General features: G+C 39.9%; 1 protein-coding gene across 5 annotated transcripts in view; it reads right to left on the bottom strand.

Moving 5' to 3' along the window:
• Positions 1 to 289: 289 nt before the first annotated feature.
• Positions 290 to 23,093, bottom strand: part of MYLK4 (myosin light chain kinase family member 4) — an 82,874-nt gene continuing 60,070 nt past the window's right edge. For 4 of the 5 annotated variants that reach the window (XM_076330445.1, XM_076330447.1, XM_076330449.1 and 1 more), the window contains 13 exons: positions 19,829 to 19,895; positions 18,879 to 19,341; positions 18,004 to 18,023; positions 15,105 to 15,210; positions 14,160 to 14,253; positions 12,940 to 13,049; positions 11,661 to 11,802; positions 9,201 to 9,271; positions 8,328 to 8,456; positions 7,650 to 7,802; positions 7,223 to 7,295; positions 5,563 to 5,632; positions 290 to 3,269 (listed from right to left, as the gene is read on the bottom strand). In XM_076330445.1, the coding sequence (XP_076186560.1) occupies positions 5,591 to 5,632; positions 7,223 to 7,295; positions 7,650 to 7,802; positions 8,328 to 8,456; positions 9,201 to 9,271; positions 11,661 to 11,802; positions 12,940 to 13,049; positions 14,160 to 14,253; positions 15,105 to 15,210; positions 18,004 to 18,023; positions 18,879 to 19,341; positions 19,829 to 19,895 (1,470 nt within the window). In that variant the 3' untranslated portion in view covers positions 290 to 3,269; positions 5,563 to 5,590. Of the gene's footprint in view, positions 3,270 to 5,562; positions 5,633 to 7,222; positions 7,296 to 7,649; positions 7,803 to 8,327; positions 8,457 to 9,200; positions 9,272 to 9,781; positions 10,229 to 11,660; positions 11,803 to 12,939; positions 13,050 to 14,159; positions 14,254 to 15,104; positions 15,211 to 18,003; positions 18,024 to 18,878; positions 19,342 to 19,828; positions 19,896 to 23,093 lie in introns of those variants that run through there. The other variant, XM_076330448.1, reaches the window with a different exon arrangement.

Raw genomic sequence — 23,093 nt, 5'->3', positions numbered from 1 at the left:
TCTCTGACTGCCTGTGGGTATACAGCTAAATGGAGTAACAACAGCTAGTACAGTGCCTTTCACACCCGAACCTGCTCTCAAGCACAGTAATTCACAGTTTCCAAATGCAATTGCTTAAACCAATACGCAACAAAAATTATAATAAGCAAACTCACATAGATGCAGTTGACTTATTAGAACTTAGTCGACTTATTACCTAGTAGAAAATAAATAATGCTGTGTCAAAACAATAATTTAATATAGCAGTCTCTAGCTATTAGTCATTACAGAATGTATTTAAGGAAAACAGAATCAAACTTGCATGCACACACACACACAGAACAGCATGCTGCTCAAAGTGCAATGAGACAGGATTAGAAAGCCACTAAAAAGAAGCTGTCTCAAGTTATTATTTAACTAAAATTACAACAGCCAGAAAAGATACAAACATACATCTCTGGAGACATTTTTCTCAGGCACAACGCTCTACGTGTGATAATTACACAGCAGTATAATTTTTTTACCCTTGATAACGATAATGATCTTGGTAATGTGCCTCCCTTTTGACTCGGTGCTGCAGAGCTAGAGTCTATGGGGCAATAACAAGAAGTACACTTGGGATTTTCTCCTCCTCCGCAGGACACTGCAGGCCCACGCTTGTGCTTAACCCCGGGCACCAAATGGCACCCTCAGTCACGGTAGAGACTCGCTCAGTCCAACCTCCTCCAACTGTCCCTACCTCAACCTCATCCCTCACTACAGGAGCTGTTCCAAGGATGAAACAGAGCAGCAGTTTACAGATAAGACTCAAGAGTGTGACCATCATTATCCATGTTAGTAAGAATGAGTTAAATCCCTTGAGTATATTAGCACACTGCCTTGTTGCACAAGCAAGGGGCTAGTGAGGTGCCCCCTCCTCAACTCATGCCTTCTGAAAGGGCCTAGCCTCCCAAAGCATGTGAGATATGTCAAGCTCTTCCACCCTCCCTAGTAATTCACGTGTGCGTATTTCTGACAGAGCGCTGTACGGATGAACTCTGTGGATGTGCATAACAGAGGCCACGTTCTCCTACGGCTCCTGGCAGACTTGCGGTTGACTCAGCGCAACACACTCTAACACAGGGCTGACCTTTATGGCACTAAGCTCTTAATTACTACTCAGATGTCTACATCCACAGATGATAAATCCTCTTAATTCAACTGAGCAACAAAGCAGATAAGACTGTAGTCACACTGTTATTTTAGTATAGTTAATAAGATTCAAAATGACATGCAATTTATTCATTCCCATGTAAAATCTACCACAGGAAAAACAAAACCCCAACCCAATCCTACAATACTGGCACTAAAGTGCATAATGAGATCTTGTCATTCCAAAGTGGTCTGCTGCATTTTATTCTGATCATTGAGTTGTTTACTGTACAAAAATCTACAATATCTTGAAGGCAGTCAGAACAGGAGTGGGAACTCCAGCCCTAACAGAAAGGTAGCTTTTTTTTGCACAGGCAAACCTAAATGGTGACTAAAAATAAGCAGCCCAGTTTCTATCTAAAAGTCACATGCTCGTTTTCTTGCTTTGAGATTGCTTAGTCTTTTCCCAAAGAAACTTCCATTTCTGCTAGTCAAAGTTTAGTTTAGTTAAGACTACAGATAAGGATTTGAAGGTGGCAGTGCTCTACATGGTATCATAGTTACATGGTGAGTCATTGTGTGATAGCAGTAATGGGTCTCATGTATTTGCAACAACTAGTACAACACATCAGTATTTCTCAGATTTCACAGCTGTAAGAAGCCCTATTCATTTACAGGAGCAGTCTTAAGAGATCTACTACAATGGCTTTAAAACATTAGATCAAACTGGCTGTAGAGAACGTCGTGGACATGATGTCCCATTAATGGGCCCCTTTTATTCCAATATGAATGCTATCCAGAAAGGAGAAAGGTATGAAAAACAATTCATTGGGTGGTGATGAATAATACTGTTTTGTCTTTATGTTGATCCCCTTTAAAAAAACCCATAATTTAAATATAAATAGATATCAAATGTATAGATAAATATATAGAGATAGCTATGTTAATATGTAGTTTGATCAGAACCGGATTAATCAAAGAAAATCAAAAGGCACCACAATATGTCAGCATTATTGAATAAAATACTCACTATACTTTGCATTTATGTAGTTCGGAAACCAAGCAGTCAGAAAGCCATATACAGCAGGGAATAAATCTCATTATTTTAACCTCACAGCCTAGGCAACTAAGACTCATTCACTTAATGATGAGCCATACTCAAACAACCTCAGGTAAAGAATTCAGCTGTTCTGACTCCCAGTTTTTTATCTAGTTAAGAATCAGAAAGGCTTGGGAGCAAGATTAAGAAAAGAAAACTTTAGAAAAACAGAGGATTTTCATTTGGGCCTGTACCCAGAGGTTATAATGAACAGAGGTCTGATTCTCTTCTTTGCCAATGGTCTTAATCAGTCCTATTAGCATTAAACAAATTAGTTGGTGTAAAATCACCCTCTGTTAAAACAACTCTGAATTATACTTGCACACTAGAGAACAGAGTCTGCATGGGTACAAGTGAATAGTGCCTTGTTTTCTTTCTTGTTTAATTAATCCAAGTGTATTTAAAGCGAACAGTAATTCATCAGGCTAAAAAGTCCTAAAATGTATCATATCACGTTTGCAGCAAATTCACCTACGTGCAAGGAAAGCCTCATTTCTCACTGCCACTGGTGTTACATTAACATGGCTTTAACTTTGGTCAAGCTAATTCTTAGCTCATTTTAGTGTGACAGGAAAAACAAACCTCAAATCTTCTACATAAGGCAGCTTTAAATTGGCTGCAATTTTTGTTTTTTAAATTATTTTACTCCAGTGTCAAATCAACCTTGGCTACAGATGTAACACAGTGACAGACTGCCTTCTGGGCTGAGATGAGAAACAGTCAATTTAACCTGATAATTTGAACCTTAAGGAGTCTTTGATAAGTAAATGAGGATGTAAGACAAGATAGAGAAAGGTTTGTTATGAATCCAAGCTAATGTAGCACTCCCAGACATGGAGAACATGGTGCTCCAGAAGAAACACCTTCCTGCAACCTGGAGAAATACTTTCCTTCTTTCAACAGCTGAATAGAGAAGCAGCAGCTCAGCAATGCTGGGACTTGTCCTGCAGCTAAAGTGCTGTTGGTCCATTTAGAAGTCTCGGTCATGGCAAGGGGGTAAAGCACCAAGACTGCTGATATTTTCAAATCTCTTAGCAGCAGTAACCACACAGCAGCTTTTCTGCAAAATAAACAAAACAAGAATCCAGTTAATTCAGCAGTATACTTTTTTATTTGGTTAAGTGTTCTAGGACAACCACATGGTGGTTTCTTTGTGCACAAGGAAAAGAAAGCAGCGCTGAAACTTCTTGCTTACGAAGGGTTCTTGCAGCCACCTTATTTGTGAGATGTTTTATACAATATTAAAAAGACAAGGCCTCTTTGTTAAGTGGAGAAATGGTCCTGGAGGTCTCTCCTGAAATGCAGCTACTCTGCTTTTTTGCCTCTCTTGTCATACAGATCGCAGCATGAAAAGGCATGCTGCAAACCTCTCCATTTATTTGTGTTACCACTGCAAGCATTTATAATGCCAGGCCTAAATCAACTGGCACTTGAGTGTATTATTTTGGGTTAAATGTGGTAACCATACTCCTTGCCTGATAAAAATAGCTAAAGGGATTCTTTAAAAACAAAGCACTGCTATGACTTTAGATCCACTCATTAAGTAAACTCAAATAAACTCCAAAAAGAAAAACACACACAGAGGAAATAACACTGCAAAAGCCAAAACCAGGTTTTCCTGCAGGTTAGATCATGGGTAGGTTACTATGTTACAAAGCTATAAAAAGTTTATTTAAAAATAATTTTGACTGCTGTTGGACAGTCAATTTATCTCAAAGTTGATTTTGGTTGTAATAGAAAATTGGGTAATACAGTGCTTCCTGCATTAGAGAGGGAGAGTTTTCACCATTTGGTTGCTGTGCAGGTAGTGGCTTGAAATGGGAAATACAGATAAAAACACTAGTCCTGTAACAGGTCAGGAAAACCTGTTTAGAAAACTACTACGTAGAAGCAGGCAGGTGAGTGGACCAAAGCTTCACGAAACCTGTCCCAGCACCAGTGAAGTGGGGATGAATGCTGAGGATCACAAAGAGGTATTTATTCCCACTGGATTCCCACTACAGAAGTTGATGCTCAGACATTACCATATCAGGAAGTTATGTGGCTTCAGAGAGCAAGTAAGATATAATAATGGTACCTTAGCCCTCACTGACCTGCAGTGTACCATGGAAAGGCAGCTTCAAGTCCCCAAGATAGCTCATTTAAAGATCATTAACTTCTGTGTTACTACACCGCATTGTATAAAATCTATTCTAGTTTTACTTAGTCAAAACAGAACAAAAATTTCAACCTCTCACAATACTCTCTTTTTTACATGTTTCTGGACAAAACCTGGTGCAAACAAAACCCAGTACATCACTTGCCCTATCAAGCAGATGATGCGTGATGGCAGCATTAAAAACTTGCTTGTGGTGAAAAGTGGACTACTTTTATTTTGGCATCCTGGTTGTTACTCATGACGCACGACTAAAAGGAAGTGGTTTTACAGTGTGTGTGTTCTCAGCCTCATTCACATCTTGACCCTCCACTGAGTTTTGCCCAGAGATGCCCCCAAAACCTTTGAGTGGTTCCCATGGTCCTTCAACAGAGGCACCAACTTCTGTGGTAGTTGGTAAAAGGGGCTGTGGGAATTGGTGTACTGGTTTATGGAGATACTGTACCGCCTGAGGCAGCCTGATTTCAAAGTGGCTGAGTGAGTATGCTTTGGTCAAAGACCAGAGACAGAACATGAGAGCAGACTTGAGTCTCCCTGATCCCTGGGGAAGGCAACCAAGCCAGCCTGAGAACCACTAATGAAGTGTTTGTTAATGAAAGGGCAAAGAGAGGGAGCAAGAAAAAAAGGAGAGAGAGAGATGCTCTGTCAAAGTTGTTTGGGTTGCTACAGGCTAAAAGGGCAGAGAAGTGCCCTGTCAGAACTGGGTCCTCAAAAGTGTGGAGCAGCTTCTTTTAGGGGACACCTCACTTTCGTTTCACTACAGTTAGTGGAGCTGCCCTGAGGGTCTGGCCCGTGCCTTTGCTAAAAAGTAATTACTTTTCATATTTCTACGGTTTTTAAACCATACTCCTAACCACAGCATGAAAACCTGAAAGCTTTCAACACTGAAAAATTATTGGGTGAAATACTGCCCCATGAGAGCCAGTGGGAGCATAACTATTCCCTCTAAAATGGCCAGGGTTTGCAGCACATACAGCTTCATATGTACGATTTTTTTTTCCACATTGCTGTGACTTCGTATAAGCGATAGGGACAGTTTACATTTTGAATGCTTTCCAAACAACAGCAGGGATGGTGGTGGCGAATACAGTTTGGACCGTGCGCTTTGGACTGTGCAAGGTTTTCAGCCACCCACTGTTCCCTTCTGCAGGGGCTACACTATTTACATCTGAAGAAATACTTGGGACCCGAAACAAACCTTCCGTTTGGCAGCTCTTTCAGAGAAGTTATTGAGCCGGGGGTGCTTGGGACACACCTTTAGCCTTTTTCTAGGGGAAAAGAAAAACAAAAAAAGAAAGAAAGATGACATTATTGGAGCATTAATTGAAGGTCAATCACATCTTACCTCTAGTTAAGGTAATGGCAGAACACCACAACATCAGCTTATTTAGTGAAGCTATTTTTGTAAAGCACAAGAAGTATGAACAAAAAATACCGGGGGAGGAGCTACAAAGGACGACATGAGTTGTAAGGTTTTTATTAGGGTAGGGTTTCCCCAGAAGAAAATTGGTGATAGGAAGCAGCAGAGCAGGTAAGCAGCCTGTGTTCTTGTAGCATTTGGAAAAGACAGCCTGTTCCCCAGGTTGCAGAATTGGATCTTCACTGGAGCCCAACTAAAGGAGTCAAATTGTATCCTATGAAACCCTCTAAAGAGACACTTACCTCTGACAAATTCTCTTATTTTTAACGTGTATGCACACTTATAAATCTTCTAATCATCTCACGGGCATTGCTGTTCTGGGAGATTATCACGAAAACTAAAGTTCAATGAAAATTATAATAATTTATTTGATTGTAAATATTTCCCATTTTATACTACTTCTTGTTATCCTTACTCTGTATAACAGGAACATCTTGCAAGGACAGAGCTGTCGACACTACTCAGTCCATCCTGCTCAGAACCCACACCATCTCATCAGCAGAGCTACTACTGCTTTCTTATCATCATAATCTTTGCTCTTATTTTAATAAGATTATTTTATTAATTAATAATATGGTCTCAATTCTTAACGATGGCTGTAGTTCAAAAGGCACCTTGACATATACATCCTAGGCAATACAGCAGTCATTTTATTTAACATAGATGTGCTTTGCCTGCATAGGAGGAAGCGAATATTGCACTTCAAATGCTGTAAAAATTCTGAAACCTGCTTAAAATTATCCCCTCATGAACCACTGAACCACAGAGTGGACTCACTTAGATTTAGCCAACAGCAAGCTCATCAACAGCGTGACTCTCCCAAACTCACTGACAACAAAGGAATATTCGAAATGGTTTAAAATCTTGTTGATCCTCCAACTCAGCTCAGTGGAATTGTTCATGTGAACAAACAACTGCTTCTTTTGTGTTGGCCACTAAGCTGGCTACCCTCGAAGGGCAAGAAGGTGCTTAAGTACAAAGATGTCCACTGGCTGAGGTTCCAGGCTCTGTTGGGAAAGGTATCCCTTGGGAAGAGGTAGGATGAAACCTAACAGCACTCATAGGGGACTTCAGGAGAGCCTGGAAGGGCTTTCAAAGCAGGAAGCAGAACCATTCCCAGCTGGAAAACTCTTTTCATATGGTAATTCAGTGCTCATTTTGTAAATAGTCTCATTTTGCTAAGAAATGGATCCACTCCGCAACACACAGCAACTGCATGACCATATATTTCTTCTCAGACATGCAAAAACCGATGAGCAAGTGTGAGCATGCAAATTAAAACAGCTAAACAAAAGCAAAGGGACACACGTGGCTCACAGAGGCAGCAGCAAGGAGGACTCAAAAACAGATAAGAAAAACGTCAAAGCAAATAGTGACGTGGCAACACAAGAAGGCAACAGCAGATCCACAATGCACAAGGATATTTAAATTTAGGGACCTGGAGTCTGCAGTGGAGCTTGTGGTCTGATAACCACGGGTGTTTTAAGGCAGCAGTTGCACTTATTCTCCAGCTAAAGGAAAACCAGAATGCTGTTAAGTGTTTTTCTTAGAATCTTACAATTCGACAATTATCTCCTACAGGTCATGTGTTCTGCCATCATGCAATGCTGTCCTCTCAGGACACTGCGCCAGATGGCGGCTAATCCATAAAGTTAAGTTCAGTTTCACAGCAAAAATACATTCAGGTAACTTCAGATCATTTTATGGACATAATGAACAACAACAATGAAGTGGCATTATAATATTCTACGGGGACATAAAACACTTTGATAAGTCATGATAGTTCTGCAATGGAGCAGTACAAGTGACACAACTGTGACATAATGGCATGGAACACACATTTCAAAGATACAGGGATTATATACCATTTTTCCTTGATGAGAAGCTTTGAGATGAAATCTTTGGCCTGATCAGAAACACCTCGAAACTCCTCATCTTCAAAATCCCAGCTACAGGACAGGATATTGTTGAGGGTCTCATTGTCATCATCACCCAAAAAAGGAGACAATCCACTGAGGCTAAAGTAAAAAAAAAAATATGTTCAATCCTCCTGTCTTTTCCCCTTCCTGTACACGATCTCCAGTGTGCCACCTATGACTGTTCTGTTACTCCTGGCCTAATTTGCAACATGTTATTGTCTAAGAAAATCTCCAGACCATTCCCATTCTCTCTTCTATTTGCATGTTTAAATAATCACCCTTCCTCCCTAACAAACCAAGCATTACTGTCGTTCATGGTAGGTCATATTTTCTAGACCTCCGACCACTCTTGCACATACTTACTGGCAACTTACCAAGCAGTCTACATTATTCTGGAAGTGTGATGCTCAAACGCTCATGAGAAATGTGCAATGAAAAAAAGAAGACAAGTTCATGGTGACTGGAAAAGGGGAGAGATTACTGAATATGGAATTTGGAAAGAAGCTTACATTTTTCTATTTTGGGTACAGATTTTGTCAACCTTCCAGTGTAACAACAAATTTGGATGACTGACACAGTTCAGCCTAGGAACAGCTTACAAAGCAGAGACTGAATCCTACTTACAGCATATAAGCGATGACACCTACACTCCACATGTCTGTAGGAAAGGAGACAAACTCATAATTCACAACTTCAGGAGCAAGAAATTCTGGAGTCCCAAAGTTAACTCGAAGTTTTTCCCTGGGTTTATATCTAGGAAATGGAAACATTAACAGAGAACATCAATTACAGCTCTAATTAAAGTTGTATCATAAGCTGTTTAGCAATTAGAGGGATTTCAGAAGCATACAGGAAATTCAGTAGGAAAACAAGGACAGACAGAGGTACAAAGTAAAAGTAAATATACCCATATATAGAGTGAAAAATGTTTGCAAGCTTTATATCATACTTCAGGGCAAAACCCAACTGCTATACAAAGGAAGACATTCAGATTTCAAGGACTCCTCAGAGCAGCTGTTATCAGCCTTTGGGGACTTCTCCATATCATAGGTATGGAATTTTTAACCAGTAAATCCTTCACTGAGGTTATGGTACTTAATTAAACTAGAAAGTGATATAGCATGGGATATACTGTAACAGCCCTTGATGGTCTCTTACACTCTCTTTTGAAGAATCTTGTAACATCGGAGACAAGAGACCAGACAAGATATACCACTGGTTTTGTCCATTTTAGCTGTTCCAATCTACTTATGTGCATGCTCAGTCAGAATCAGCCCTCTTTCAACCTTCTACCTGAAAAAAGACTTCAGAACAAATCTTTTTTACTCAGCTCCAAACATGCCTTATTAAAAGATATCCCTGGTTAAAAGAGCTACATTAAATTTGTCTGAAGAACAGTAGGAGACCATTATGTGTCTAACATGTCATTGTAGAGATGTAATACTTTTTTCATTGTTTCCTAATTAATTTATGATCAGCAAGAACACACGCACATACCTTCTTGCCAATCCAAAATCAATAATTTTTATTTGATTTGCTCTTCGGTTCACACACAGGATATTCTCAGGCTGCCAAGAGAAACCAAAAAACACTTCAACAAGAAACAAGTATGAAAAACTGGACTTTTAGCAAAGTGTAGGGAGAAAAACACTAAAGACACAGCAATCATCTCATAAGCACCTTTTGCATTCCTCCTTGTTCAGATTTCTCTGCATGGGTACCCCACCCTGCTATCACACAGCAGTTGGGGTCGTGTGTTCTGTGTCTTGCAACTGCTTTTTCTTCTCCTTGGCTTTTCAATTTGACATAAGGCAGCAGTTCAGATAAAGAACTCATTAGGGGGAGGGGGACAGAGAATGCAAACTTCCAAAGAGGGGGTTCAGGATGTGATTTTACAGACCTTAATAAACTGACACTGATTTTAAAAAAAACAAAAAAACAAAAAAACACGAATTTGTTGGGCTTTGAAGCTTACCTTACAGCTTTAAGTTTGAGTTCACGAATGTTCTGGCAGTAACTGTCTGATTGAACACTGATATATTAAGCTAGCCACATCAACTTTATGCTTTTCTCAGATATTTTAGCAGAAGGTAGGATTCACAGGTTAAATCCCTCTGGATTTTCATAGGGCCAAATGCTGTTCTTCACTTCCCTGGCAGGAATACATTAACTTCCTAGAATTACTCCAAATTCATACAGAAGGGACTGAGAACAGAATTTGGTCAATTGTCTTTGAAATGTAAATACCTAAAATACAGTCTCGTATTCACTGCCAGCAGTTTTATAGCTACTCCGTCTTCTTTCTCATTGAGTCCTCTTTGAAACAAAACAGCCCTCGACACTTAAAACATTAGTTAACCTTTGTCACCATTACTAATTCATTTTACATGTAGGACTTTTAAACACCATAGGACTTTTAAACACTGTATGTCCATAGTTTCTGAGGTCCTGGATGATTATGGTCAGGATGATTTTTTTTCAATTTCAAGCTTTCTTCTCCAAACTCATTTGTTACTGTCAGCAATCTATGAACAAGCAAAACAGAAGGGAGAAGCTATAGCTGGCAAGCACATGAAAAGAGGTCCCTGGGAAGAATTTCTTGGATTGTATATGTATCTTTTTGTCAGCAGTTTGACCTCATATTAAAACTGTGCCATCTCCAAGAACATAATTAACATGTCCCAGAGAACCGTGCAAACTTCTGCTTGACAGGTTTCTGGGTAACTGAACATTTATAAAGAAAGAGAAAAGTGAGTCTGGTCATTGATTAGCAACTGAAGCAGGTCCCAACAAGCATCTGCTCATTTGCTTAACCACTGCAATAATATATATGCTAACAACATTAAAGATGTACTATATTAACTCAGTTATTACAAGCCAAAAACAGCAGCCGTAATAAAAATCTCACCAAAGAGAAAACCATCTTGGGCACTTTTTGTTTCTTTTTGCTTTGTTGCAAAGCTCAGGGATTACTAGGAAGCTTTATAGCCAGTCATAAAACTAAAGACACCATCCCGTTTTATTCCTGCACTAAACAGAGGTAAGAAACAAGTCTATTATTTGATAAAAACTTGGGTTAAGGTAGAAAGAGCCAGCTCAAATGTACAGTTTAATGAAAAATACCTTTACAACAAATGTTTTCTAAGGGGTGACAGTTAACCATTAGCAGTGAACCAGAGTAAGAATGTGCAATTGGTGGATTTGTTTTTAAAAAGAAGTGAGGGGACTTTTTGTGTATATAGCTGAATAGTTCAGATAACTAAGTACGTAGCAGAGAATCTGCCACCCTTCTCTGGGCATTCAGCTGCACTAGCAGCTATTGCCTAACCCAACACAGACGTACTTATTTGTTACATCAGCCACTGACTATTTTTATTTCTTTTATTTTAGCAAGTACATTTTAATGTATTTTCCCTTAAGCTGGCTATCTATTGATGCCTTTTCATGACCATGACAGTGTGGTGTAGTCCTCAGAAAGATGTACAGGGTTTCCATTGATCCTGAATGACCCTTGAATTTAGTTCCACTCACTCAAGCCTTGTTTTCTGCATCATAAAAAATGGGGATAATTGCTACGCCATGGCTGATGTGTAAAACAGAGATCTTGTGCAGTTGAATTAAATAATATTTGCACAATATCTTGAGATTCAAATATAAAAATTGAAAATAGCAAGATATTTGTAGTCAGCTGCTGGCTTTCTGTAAAATCAGTCTGTGGAAAATTCAAGCACTATGAGGCTTATGATATATGATCACAATTCTCATCTAATTTACTTACTCCTGTAGTAATTTAACTGATCTCAGTGTGGTTAAAGTAAATACACATTGGTCTAAGGAAAGCAGAATAAGGCCCTTCATTGTTTCTGCCATGGGAATCTGCTAAGCTGTATGGTCTACCATTAAGAATAAGAATTTCCACAGCTGTCATTGCACAAAACATACATCTAAATTCTCTACCTTGAGATCCAAATGAAGAATGTACATTTGGTGCATGTACTGAATTCCCTCGCAGATCTGTTTTATGAACAAGATAGTATCCATCTCTGTCAAATTGCAGTTTTCATCAATAATTCGATCAAATAACTCTCCTCCTTCCACACTGATGAGAGAAAGACAATAAAGTGCTGACCAAGTCCAAATCCAATCCCATGAAGTTAGAGTAATACAGAATTTATGCTATTGACTATTTTAATAATTCACAGTCAAGTTCAATAAGGTGGGTCTACAACATGAGCTTGTACTCTGATCTGAACTCTCCAAGAAGTGGGTTCTGATGCATACTGGCCTGAACTTCTTCAAAGTCTGAGAGTCCAGTCTCCCATCCATTGATAAGTACGAAAGTCTTGAAATTTGAACCTTATGCTGCCTTGAGTCATCAGTTTGTACCAGTGAAATTAATGAAGTCACATGGAAAACCAAGACAACATGCTGGAGAATCTGCATTTAAATCCGCGGTCTCCTCCCTCAGAGTTTAAGAGGGACAGGATCCAAAATTTGAATTTGAAACTATCTAAAGTCAACAAAAATGACTTCTTAATATCTCATCACATTTCAGAATGCCCCCAGCTTACTCGTTCATAGCTACACAGACATTTACCTTTTGTGATAGCTAATCACGTAGACCAAATTCAGAGGACTATCTGAGAATGTCCAGAATAGCAAAACTCACATAACTTTGAACATTCTGCCATGCCTTTTAATGTTTTAGTTAAGCCCTTTTTGGCTTCCTTAAGACAACATCTGTGTAACCTGACTTTAAGGCAGCTATTTTGTGCCTAATTAGCCTGATAACCCAGCATAAAACACAGGTTTATCCATTCAGGCACCCAGTATAAGGATTAGGCACAACACCTACAGCTGGCTCCTCTTTGGTGTAAGATGTCTTCTCGTTTGCCTCACAGAACTGGAGATATTCTGAGAGGTCTGGTTCTAGCTGACACAAGTTAAAACTTGAAATTAAAGAGAAGATATATAACACAGCTCTAACTTCAAATGGAGCAGTGGCTTTACAGCACCAGGAATGTGGCACATCACAGAAAAAAATGCATAAATTGCTGCATGGGAAAACTTGTCTCTTAAATTCCTTTTTTTTTTTTTTTTTCCTGAGAACATCTTTCATATGTTCTTTCCACCTGTAAGAAGCTCTATTTCTAATTTCAGGAGAAAGTAAGAAGGAAATGGACAATTCTAGCAAAAGTGGTAAAGACAGAAAGGGAAAAAAAAAGAACACACTCACTATTCCATGACTAGTACAATGTCATTTTTTGATTCAAAGGCATCATATAGCTGGATGAGGTTCACGTGATTCAGCTGGTTCATGACATTGATTTCATTCTTTACTTCATCCTGTAAAGAGTCATAAGTATTGTTACAGAAACCTTTTCTCTAAGAAAGCTACATGAAACAGGACATAGTTTGAACCAGACATCTATATTATCTTCATGTTTTCACTCGTGGCAACCAAACCCAGGGTTTTCCTTTGATTGCTCCTGCAGTGGTAGATGTCAAGACTATAGGAGCTACTAGACTGAACTCAGAGCTCGAGTGGGGGACTGCTTCAGTAATAAGCTATTTAGGGGGAAAAGGAAGGAGAGAGCCCACATGGACAAGTGGTGGGTTCACAGGGATGTAAAGAAAAGAGAGAAGCAGAATAGGACTTGGTTCTACCAGCTGTAGGTATACAAAATCAAGCTGTGTAAGAGAAGTCCAGGATAGTCCTCAAAACCTCCCTTTGCAGTCAGGGGACAGAGACTGGTACCTCCATTCAGCCCAACTATTTTAGACATGCAGTTTAGGATGGCCTGAATCATTCTCTGGTGGTGCCAGTCTCTCTCCATTGACTATAAGGGGATTCTTGATGATCAGCTTGGCCGCAGCTATACCTTAGCAACCCCAGTTAGCCGAGACAAATCCCACCCCTGAATGCCATTAATGACACTGCTGTCATACAAAGGATGTTACGCAGATGGCCATGAGGTTTGCAAAACAGGCCAGACTAATTCTTCTTATCTGTATTTGTATTGATGTCAGGAGCCCAGATCATGCCTGTTATCAGCATCCTTCACAGTGACATCAAGACATTGCAGCAAAGGCTACAGTGTGCTTGGGAGGGAATACGCTATCTCACAGGCCTGACAAATGTTTTTACCGTTAAAGAAAACACTAAGAGAATTAACAGCAGAAAGCAAAAAAGTAAAGCCAAAGAAACACAAAGAGCTGAAAAAGGAGTTGGAAAAATTAAGATTTAAAAAAAAAAAAAAAAAGAGAGAAAACCCAAAAAGAGGACTTTGATGAGTTGTTCTGAAGGAGAAGGGAAATAGAACTAGAGCCGATGGTAATCCAGCAGGTCCTATGAGTGTGATGGCTTGTGAGCCACTTGGCCATGGTCTGTTGTGTAGCTGAAGAACAGTGTGGGATCCATTGGGGAACAAAAGACTAATATCACACTCTACCAACCTTCTGTTTAGGATCTTTTGCTTTTATAATTTTGGCTGCTAGCTTGAGACCTGTTGCTTTCTCTTCACATTTGTGCACTTGACCAAATCGCCCTCTAGGGAAAAAAAGGAAAGAAAAAAAAAATCATCCAGTGGTACTGGTGTCGGGCCCTGAATGTAAACTAGGTTACAGACAACAGAAATTATCCTCTCCCTACTGGGTTCCATTTCAGTTGCTCTATTGCTGCTATTTTGTTGTGTAGATTAGACTTGCTGCTACTCATTTAGACACACCAAAATCACACACTGTTCTAGCTGATATTATCCCACTTGTATGATTCATTATACTCACCTCACACGCAATGACTAATCCTGGGGAAGTCAACATACTGTAAGGATAATAACTCACTTATGTGCACAATCTGCCCCTCTCCATCTCATCAGTCTCCTCCAAGGGAGCGCTGTGATTTCATGATGAAACAAAGCCTTACCCAAGACCATGCTGCCATCAAAAACTACAATATTACTCTCTCCTAAACAATGTCAGCATGAGAGATCAAGTAACTACATGGCCTGTCAGATTAGGCTGCTGATCTATCTGAAAACATGCATGTGTTTTCAGGGATGGGATCCACTGAGAGAAAGAAGGCTACAACATGTCTCTACGTCCTGCTGGCTGCAATGTGAGGTAAAGTATTACAGCATCCTAGGAGCCCTGTCATAAAACCTGAAGACAGCTGGCTGACCTAGAACAATACCAAATACAAGCCAAGTCTGCCGGTGTCAAACCTTAAGCCAAAATTCACTCACACAGTAAAATCAGCCTCCTGTTTTCATCCTTCTCTAAAGCACTGTTAGGGCTTAGACTTCAGCTCTAGTGAGGCATGTTGCTTCCATGCACCTCCTGAGGTGCTTGGCTGTAAATTTGTGCCTTGCTTTCCATGTTGATTGGGTTCACCTGACTTACCCTCCCAGGATTTCATTCTCGCTGACATTATAATAACTGCTGATCCCCACCCTTTTGGCTGAGACAATCCGGTGATCAAATGGTGCTGGTGGAGTAGGACTATCATCTACAAAAGACAAAACAGACAGATAGAATATGAGTGGTCACATGCAGTGCTTGTCTATCTCGTATTTTAGTCCCACTTTTCCCCAGATAAGTTCATTTAAGAACTGAGTACACCTACTGTAAGTTTTATAGGTAGGTCTTTCTCTGTTATTTAAAAAGGGTTTTATTCCAGGAGCTCTGGCTCAGAAAACAGGGTGTTGCTGGGGAGCTACACTACTAAGACAAGGACTCCTTTATTAAGTTAGCATCTTCTGCACAACAGCAGCAAGAGGCAAAGTGAAGACCGCTAGACTAAATCAACGTAGCTTCATGCCCACAAAGGGCCTCAGCAATTTGTTTGGAAGGAATTCAGCTTTTTCTCTGAAATTTTTTTTCCCCCTTCGTGACTGTTAATAGGTGAGTATGTACTGTAACTCTCCAGTGGGGTAGGAAGAGAGACAGGCCCAGCTAAAAGAGGCTATTTCCCAGCTTTTGCTCTTCATAGTGAAGAATCCCTTTCTCTACTGATCGACACAACTTGTCATTCTCCACAGTGTGGTCATCACCTTTAAAGATCACATTTAGAGCTTGTGCACATGAGGGAGTTTCACCCTGGCAGGCAGCACCTGGGATTTCCAGTATGGCTCAGGACCCGGTGTGGTAGGACACATGGTAACTGTCACGTGCTGCTCTGAAGAATTTCTGTCCTTAAAAAAAGATGGCAGATAAAAGGTAAAAAGGGGCACAGAGAAGGGATGGGTTCCCAACATCACACTGCAGCAGCTATGGAGTTTCAGCACAAATGCAGGTCTCTGGTATTATTGTCTGGACCTCCACATGCTGGACCATTCTGCCATCCTGATGTCAAAATCCCTGCTGGAGACCAGCCCTGCATGCCTAATTTCTCTTTGGATTTTTTGCAGGGTGTTGCGACTTCAATTTCATACCCACGTTGTTTTTCATTTGATTGATATTCCCAAGAGTGACCTTTGGCTGACCAAGGTGACAAATACTTCTTCAACTGTTTGGGAGGGCTAGAGCCCCAGCCTTTCAACATGAGCTCTCTGATTTGGAATGCCGGCTCCCTTTTGTGTGAGGCTTGTTGAGCAATTTTAAAACCGTTCATTACTCCAGTGAAAATGATTAAAAACACAAACAAAAAAACCCATGACAGCATGTAGCTGGCAGGAACACTTTGGTCATTAATGTAGCAGTAGATTGTCCTTATTCACAGTGAATGTCCATTTTTCCAGGACACCAGCTGTGTATCTAGATTTCTCTTTTGACAGTGTTAATAACTTACGTGGTCAGGAAGTTAGTTCATGGTCAAGGAATTGTGAAAAGCTGGGGCTTCTGGAAGTTTGCCACCTACTTGGGATTCTGAAGAGTTTGAATTGCACATCCTTAAGTATGGGCCTTTGCGTCTTACCCAGACCCACAAAGTGTCAAGAAAACCTCTACCCTAAAGGCAGAATTTGACTCTAACAACACAAACTCCAAGGGCCCCAGCACATAAGTGACAGAAGAAAATGTCTTTCTGAAAGCTCAGCTCCCAAATGTTACCAAACTTTGGGCAAGGAAGTGTCTTTTAAAGAGGCCAGAGTGCCTCTTTAAAGCTATGCCTAAGTTTTAGCCTTCAAGATTTTCCCAGTGACAGACCCTCTATTTTTCTTTCCCTGCACACCAGAGGGGATTTCTCCCTATTCAAGAACGACCTCCCATTACAGATCAAAGATGCTCCAAGAGAGACACTCTAACCTTAATGTCATCCCTAACAATCTGCCAGAGCTCAGGACAGGTTACGGAGTTTAAAGTTTTAGTACATTATCTCCTGTTTCCTGCTACAAGAGCCTAGCACAAACATTTAATAAATGTTTCCCTTTCCCACTCTCCCCCCATTCCCAAAGCAAAGAAATTCATTCTGAGTCCTATGCAGGCAATTGCACACACATATATCTTCAAATCCTTCAGGCCATCCTCTCATGTGCCATCATTTCATATACAGGGATAGGCACTGAAATTCTCAAGCTGGAGGTCTAATATTAGAAATCTCCGCTTCACCCCAGTAAGCACTGCTTCAGAGTTCAGTGGCTGAGCACCATTTATCTGACTGTTCAACAGCATCAGTCAGGCTTCCACACAAAAATCTGTATTTCTTTATTTTATAGGCTGCAGTTGTTCTCACTTCAGATTGCAATGGTACGAATATGAGCAAGTTGGTTTTGCAGGCTACATCCAGAGCACTGCAGGTTCTGTGTTAACACATGTTCTCAGCACTTCCACAGGTCAATCAATTTTGCCACACATGATATAATTTCTCCCACCACTCTATACTTAGGAGTTTTAGCTCCGTTGTTAAAACAAGAGGGAAAGAGGATAGTATTAGTGGAGTAGTTGTGGCAGAAGCAAATTAGTTGCAACTAATTTCTGCCAGAACAGAAGCCTCTAAGATGGAAGCAAACAGAAACGTGTTATTTCCCATCAGCTTAGGATGTGGCCCGTGAACAACTGCTTCCCGTCAGAGCTACCATGCACACCTTTTCCCCCTGCTAATTACAATCATGAAATCATTCTCTTCTATGGATGTCTCTCTCTGATCATCACCAGTGGAATCAAATGCTTTGCCTTTAGGAATTTGATCTCTTCCTGTAAGAGCTTTTTTTAATTTTACATATGCCATCAGCACTTTCTGCATCTAGCCTGCTCTTTTTGTTGTCATCTTTGATTAGGCCTTCATCATTCACTCGATGCTTGCTGCTACCACTATGCTCAAATTGGCAGGTCTGCTCAGTCACTGAACTATAATTTCCTGTACCTTTTTCGCAGCCTTTACACCTGCAAGGACAAAACATGGCATTAGAGCAGGGTACACTTAAAGCAGAGCAAATTTAGAAATATAGATGAAAAATGCCTACACATATATTGCATTCAAATAACATTAGGTTATTTTGCTTCATGGTGTAAACCAAACTGTTTTAATATTCATTTTGAGAAATAAGAATGACCCCTAAGTTAATCATGACAGTATAATGTTTATCCATTACTGAAATCCTCGCCTGAGTTCTTCCAAATTTAACATTTGGCTATCAATCCAACCTTTAAAGCAATGGTAAAGCATTGCGATTTCACTCTGTTCGTATAGGTTCCTGAGAGCTTAAACTACTTTATCCCTGAAGGGCTATATATCAATGCAGCAAAGAAAGAATTATAGTAAACAAATTTATCAGTTAATAAACTGATAAACTGAGCAAAGTTTCACAGTTTTATGTTATCACCCAAGTTACTACATTTTTCAGTAACTTAATTCCCAGTTGGTACATGGCCTAATCTAACCTTACTTTGCTCATAGGTTATATGATGCTGCAGTATGTAAACATAACAATGGAAGAATTCTCCTCAGAGATGAAGAATAGTCTAACATAATTCACATGTTCCTAACCTATTTCCCAAGCAAACAACCAAAGCACACTGCTAGTACCGCGTATGGTAGATTGTTTGCCTGTCTTTTTTAAGGGTAAAATTTCAGCTTAGAGCTAAGATCAGAGAGATAAACTCATTTTACACTTTTCTATTGGGCTGGATTTTCACCAATATTTATATTAACCAGCCACTTTGACTTGAAACTGGAACTACACATTCTTCTAAAGCACGGGTCTCTTAAGAATGTGCGGCCTGAGCTTCAGACCTTACCTTCCCTCTTGTGCCTCTTGATCATGGCTTTGTCCTGCCTCATCTTCATTTTGGGAAGGATCTGGTGGTTCCTCAACTTCTTTTTCACTCTTATTAGCATTTCCCTCCCCTTCATTCTCCCTCTCCTCTTGTCTTTCATCTCCAGACACATGATGTTCCTCCTTCCTCTCCCCACCTCCTGGGGACTCACTCTCTCTCTCTTGCCCAGTTATCCTTTGACAAGCATCATCAACAGCATCTTCTTCTTGCTGCTTTTCTGTAGTGAAGGATTTCTGAACAGAGCTTCTCCTGTATTTGTAATAGCTTTCGAAAGCCAAACTTTCTCCTTTCTCCTCTGGCTCTTCAGTATGAAATTTGGGAGGATCCATTTGCAGCAGAACAGAACTTTCCCTCTCGGCATTTTCCTTGTTGAGCTTATCAACTTCTTCCTGAGAGCAGGACTGGTTCTTCTGGATGGCCCCCTCTGTAAAGTAAACAGATTACCAAGGAATCTGTCAGTAATTCTCTGATAGTCAGTAACAATAGTAAAGTAGGGCTGCGCACTTAGCATAACTTCTGTTGCATTTTGAACTAGGCACTTGCTTTCCTCTCCCACTTTCAAGGTCAGTGTAAATGTCTGAGCAGACTACTTCTTTAAAACAGGGATATCACGGGTCACAAACTCTTCCTTTCAGACACAGCACTGGAAAATGTTTTTCTCACTCAAATTTATTGTCAGCCAAGTCAAGGTTAATAAACTTCTCATGCAAAGCACTTTTTTGAGCAGTTTGCCACCATGTGCACAGGCATGTGAAAAGTAGGTTGGTGTTGCTTGGACAATTCTCACTTATGCTGATGAGCACACATGTAACCCAACCAACTTCACTGGAGCTGCTCAGGACAGTAATGGCTATTTCTGTGCAGTTGTACCCTTAGGAACCAGAAACTGATCAGAAAAAAAATATTCTAACCTGTTGAATCTGGTGGCTTCTTCTTTTTTGTTCCCGTCTCATTCAAATGTGACTTCTCTTTGATGACCTGTGAGAAGGCAATTGATGTATTAGTGTATACAGTGTTCATGTTGTATTGTTCCTCATGAAATTGCAGCCTGATTTTTTTGGTCAAATCCAAGTACTCTGTGTTCCGACTCACACTTTTCCTATAAATGATGGTCCTTATTTTAATCACTACCAAGCTGATCAGATTGGTACCAGTGTAAAGCAAGAGAAATGATCTCAGTTGTAAGCAACATCAGTGTTGGCATAAACACAGCCCTGAAAAGGTCAGGACTGAGCCTCAGGACTAAAAGAAAAAAACATCCAGAAATGAGCTGTTGCCCTGCACTAGCTTTTGCTGTTAAAAACTAGGTTAGTTAAACCAAAGCTAGGAATATTTAATATTCTAGTAAAATGGTCAGTAACAGTCTTAGTGACAGATTTCAAAAAGTTTTTTGCTGTTAATCAACATCTGGTAACAGCATTTTTATTGATCCAATAATTTATTACAGGCTGACCAAAACAGTTACCAGGAATCGGAGCGTATAAACAATAACGTCAGCTTTGTAGCGTTCTCTTATCTACATTTTACAATGTTACAGTGACATCTAGAGGTGCTTTATACCAGGACAGCTCCTCATAACAACTCTGCTATCACAGTTATCTTTACGGCTATTTACTCATATTCCTATGCCGTTTGCAGTGTGTTTTTTCATCAGCCACTCCTAGACTTGTAGTAGGACAGTGACCACAGTAAACCATGGTGTCTGCTGTTGCTCAGTGCTCCTTTTCCACCTGCCTTCTTCCTCTCACAGTACTATGAAACTGGCACTATCATTATTAGTAATAGATCCACAGGGTGTGAAAAACGCAGATACCTCCAAATATTTTCCAGAGAGACCACTTTTGGTCTTTGAGCTACCAGCTGAAACAGCATAATACATATTTCAACAAAATAGACAGGGCCAGGCATTTAATTTTGAGTGTCTTAACCGTGCAAGCAGTCCCACTGCTTATTCTTATTGTACTCTGGGCATGAATCGGTCCCATTACTAAACATTTGTTCTGGTAAGCCCTCTGCATTTTTTATGCTTTATTTTTTTGGTTTTAATTTCATCAGGCTATATAGAAAATAGGCATGAAATTAAAGCAATGTGTGTCTGCTATAAACACTGAGTTCAAGGGAAAGGAAACTCCATGAGAAGCAAAAAGAGTTGAGGAAAACTGGATGAAACTGCATGGAAGGATTTCAGCAGGACTTGTTCAGAAAATCTTGATCTGCAAGGGACAAAGAAACTGTAATATGAGCATAAGAACTGAGACTGACAACTATTTGGGATGCAGTTGGTCCCAGGAAGTTGCAAGCTACAAAAAGAAAAAGGCCTAAATACAACTAGGTAAGTACCCTTGAAATATAAATTGGAGCCTTGTTCACACGGAACTTAAATATAAATGTCACTATTCCAGATGGATCACAGAGAATCAACCAATGCTCACTCTGTTTTTTTAATGGCGAAAAGCAATACAAGAAGTAGGGAAAAGCCTCGGACTTATTCATTCTGCAATGTGACCGCAATTTGTAATGCAATCGGATTCCTGTAAGTATGTCAACCTCACCATACCACTGAGGACATCAGCTCTGATCAAATACAGTCAGCTGAGCAAATAACCACAGAAACGGCCTCCAAGCTCTTTGATGCATGGGGCCAGATTTCACTTCTGCATTCAGAATTAATTGCAGGCACACAGAGCTTCCTACTAAATATTGCTGTAGTTTGCAGGTGTGAAATACAGAAGCCAGCTTTTGAAAATCCATCTAGCGGAACACTGGACGATGCCGAATAACTGAAACTGCCAGGGCGTTACATAAATTACTACAGTGTTTATTCAAGCACTATTTCTGAGCTCTTACATTTTAATAGCAGATGCAGAGCTCATACAAATTTAAATAAGACAAAAAAAAGAACACAAATGAAACGTTTACTGGTATCCTTCAGAATCAATAAATGTAGCTCTTTACAATACATACAGGGTCAGTAGTGCACTAGAATAAGAAATACAAATATAAGGACTAGATACTGGACTATTTGTAGACCCGTAAGTAGTCTATACATGAGCATCCCAGTTTTCTCCATGTTTTGCTATTTGTAGCGACACGTGACTTCAACTTGTCAAATCTTGACCTGGCAATGAAAACACAAACTTTCGCTCATTATTTCTTCCCCGTAAAGGGTGGGATTGTCCCAGGTTCTCTGGAGCTGACGGAAGTCAACGCATCTCTCCCGGCTGGCTGCACACCACGGGAGGCACAAAGACCTCCCTGTAGTTTGTCAGAGGCACGCGCCCCCGTGATGTCCAACCCCAGGCAGTCGAGCCAGCTGCTCCAAGAGCCCACAGGTCGTGAACACCCAAGGCCATCACAATCTTCTGAAAATCTCACCCGAAAGGTGTGGTAGTTTGTTAATGACATCCATCCCACCCAACTACTCTTCATAACACTCTTCTTCCTTCAGTCTGTTAGCAGTGCTTTCTTAAGGGTCTTTTTAACTTAATCCCTAATGGGATTTTATTTATTTATGTATTATTCTTCCTGAATTTTGGTGACGTGACTTTTTCCAGTCTATAATTTCTGAATTTATAGGAATCAATATTTCTTAGTGGAAATTATGTCTCCACCTTATTTTTTCCCCTTTCTTTAATGACTTGAATATGCACAACGAGGTTAATGGCACTACAGTCATTTTCCCTATACATACAAGCCAAAAGCTTTCAATGAAGTTTTCATTTTAATTCCACAAAAGGTTAAATATGAAAGGTTGCATTGTGACCCCGCAAAATATACCAAAGCAAAAAGGTGTCTGTACCTACACAAGTTGGTATTGTGTCTTCAAAAATACACTTTCCAGACTTAAACATATTCTTTAATACAGAGTATTGCTAGACCCTAAGTAATAGAGACAGAATAAAAGCCCACGTGATGATAACAGAATAATGTGAGATACTCCAGAGGCTAAAACTTCAGTATAGACCAATGGAAAAAAAAACACTTTCAGAAATTATTTAAATTTACTTTAGAAACCTGCAGAAATTAAGCAATAAGCAATTATATTTATAAATATAATATATTTTAACAGAAATGTCAAATGCAGCAAGAAATTAATGTTTTTTATAGACATCTGACTCCTTTTTAATGAGTTGTACTTAGTTAAATTCCTTCTTTATACTGTAGCAGTCCTACCCT

Source organism: Aptenodytes patagonicus, chromosome 2 (genome assembly GCF_965638725.1).
Source record: "Aptenodytes patagonicus chromosome 2, bAptPat1.pri.cur, whole genome shotgun sequence".
NCBI lineage: Eukaryota > Metazoa > Chordata > Aves > Sphenisciformes > Spheniscidae > Aptenodytes > Aptenodytes patagonicus.
Note: the sequence above shows the minus strand (reverse complement) of the source record. Positions and strands in the feature narration are given on the sequence as shown.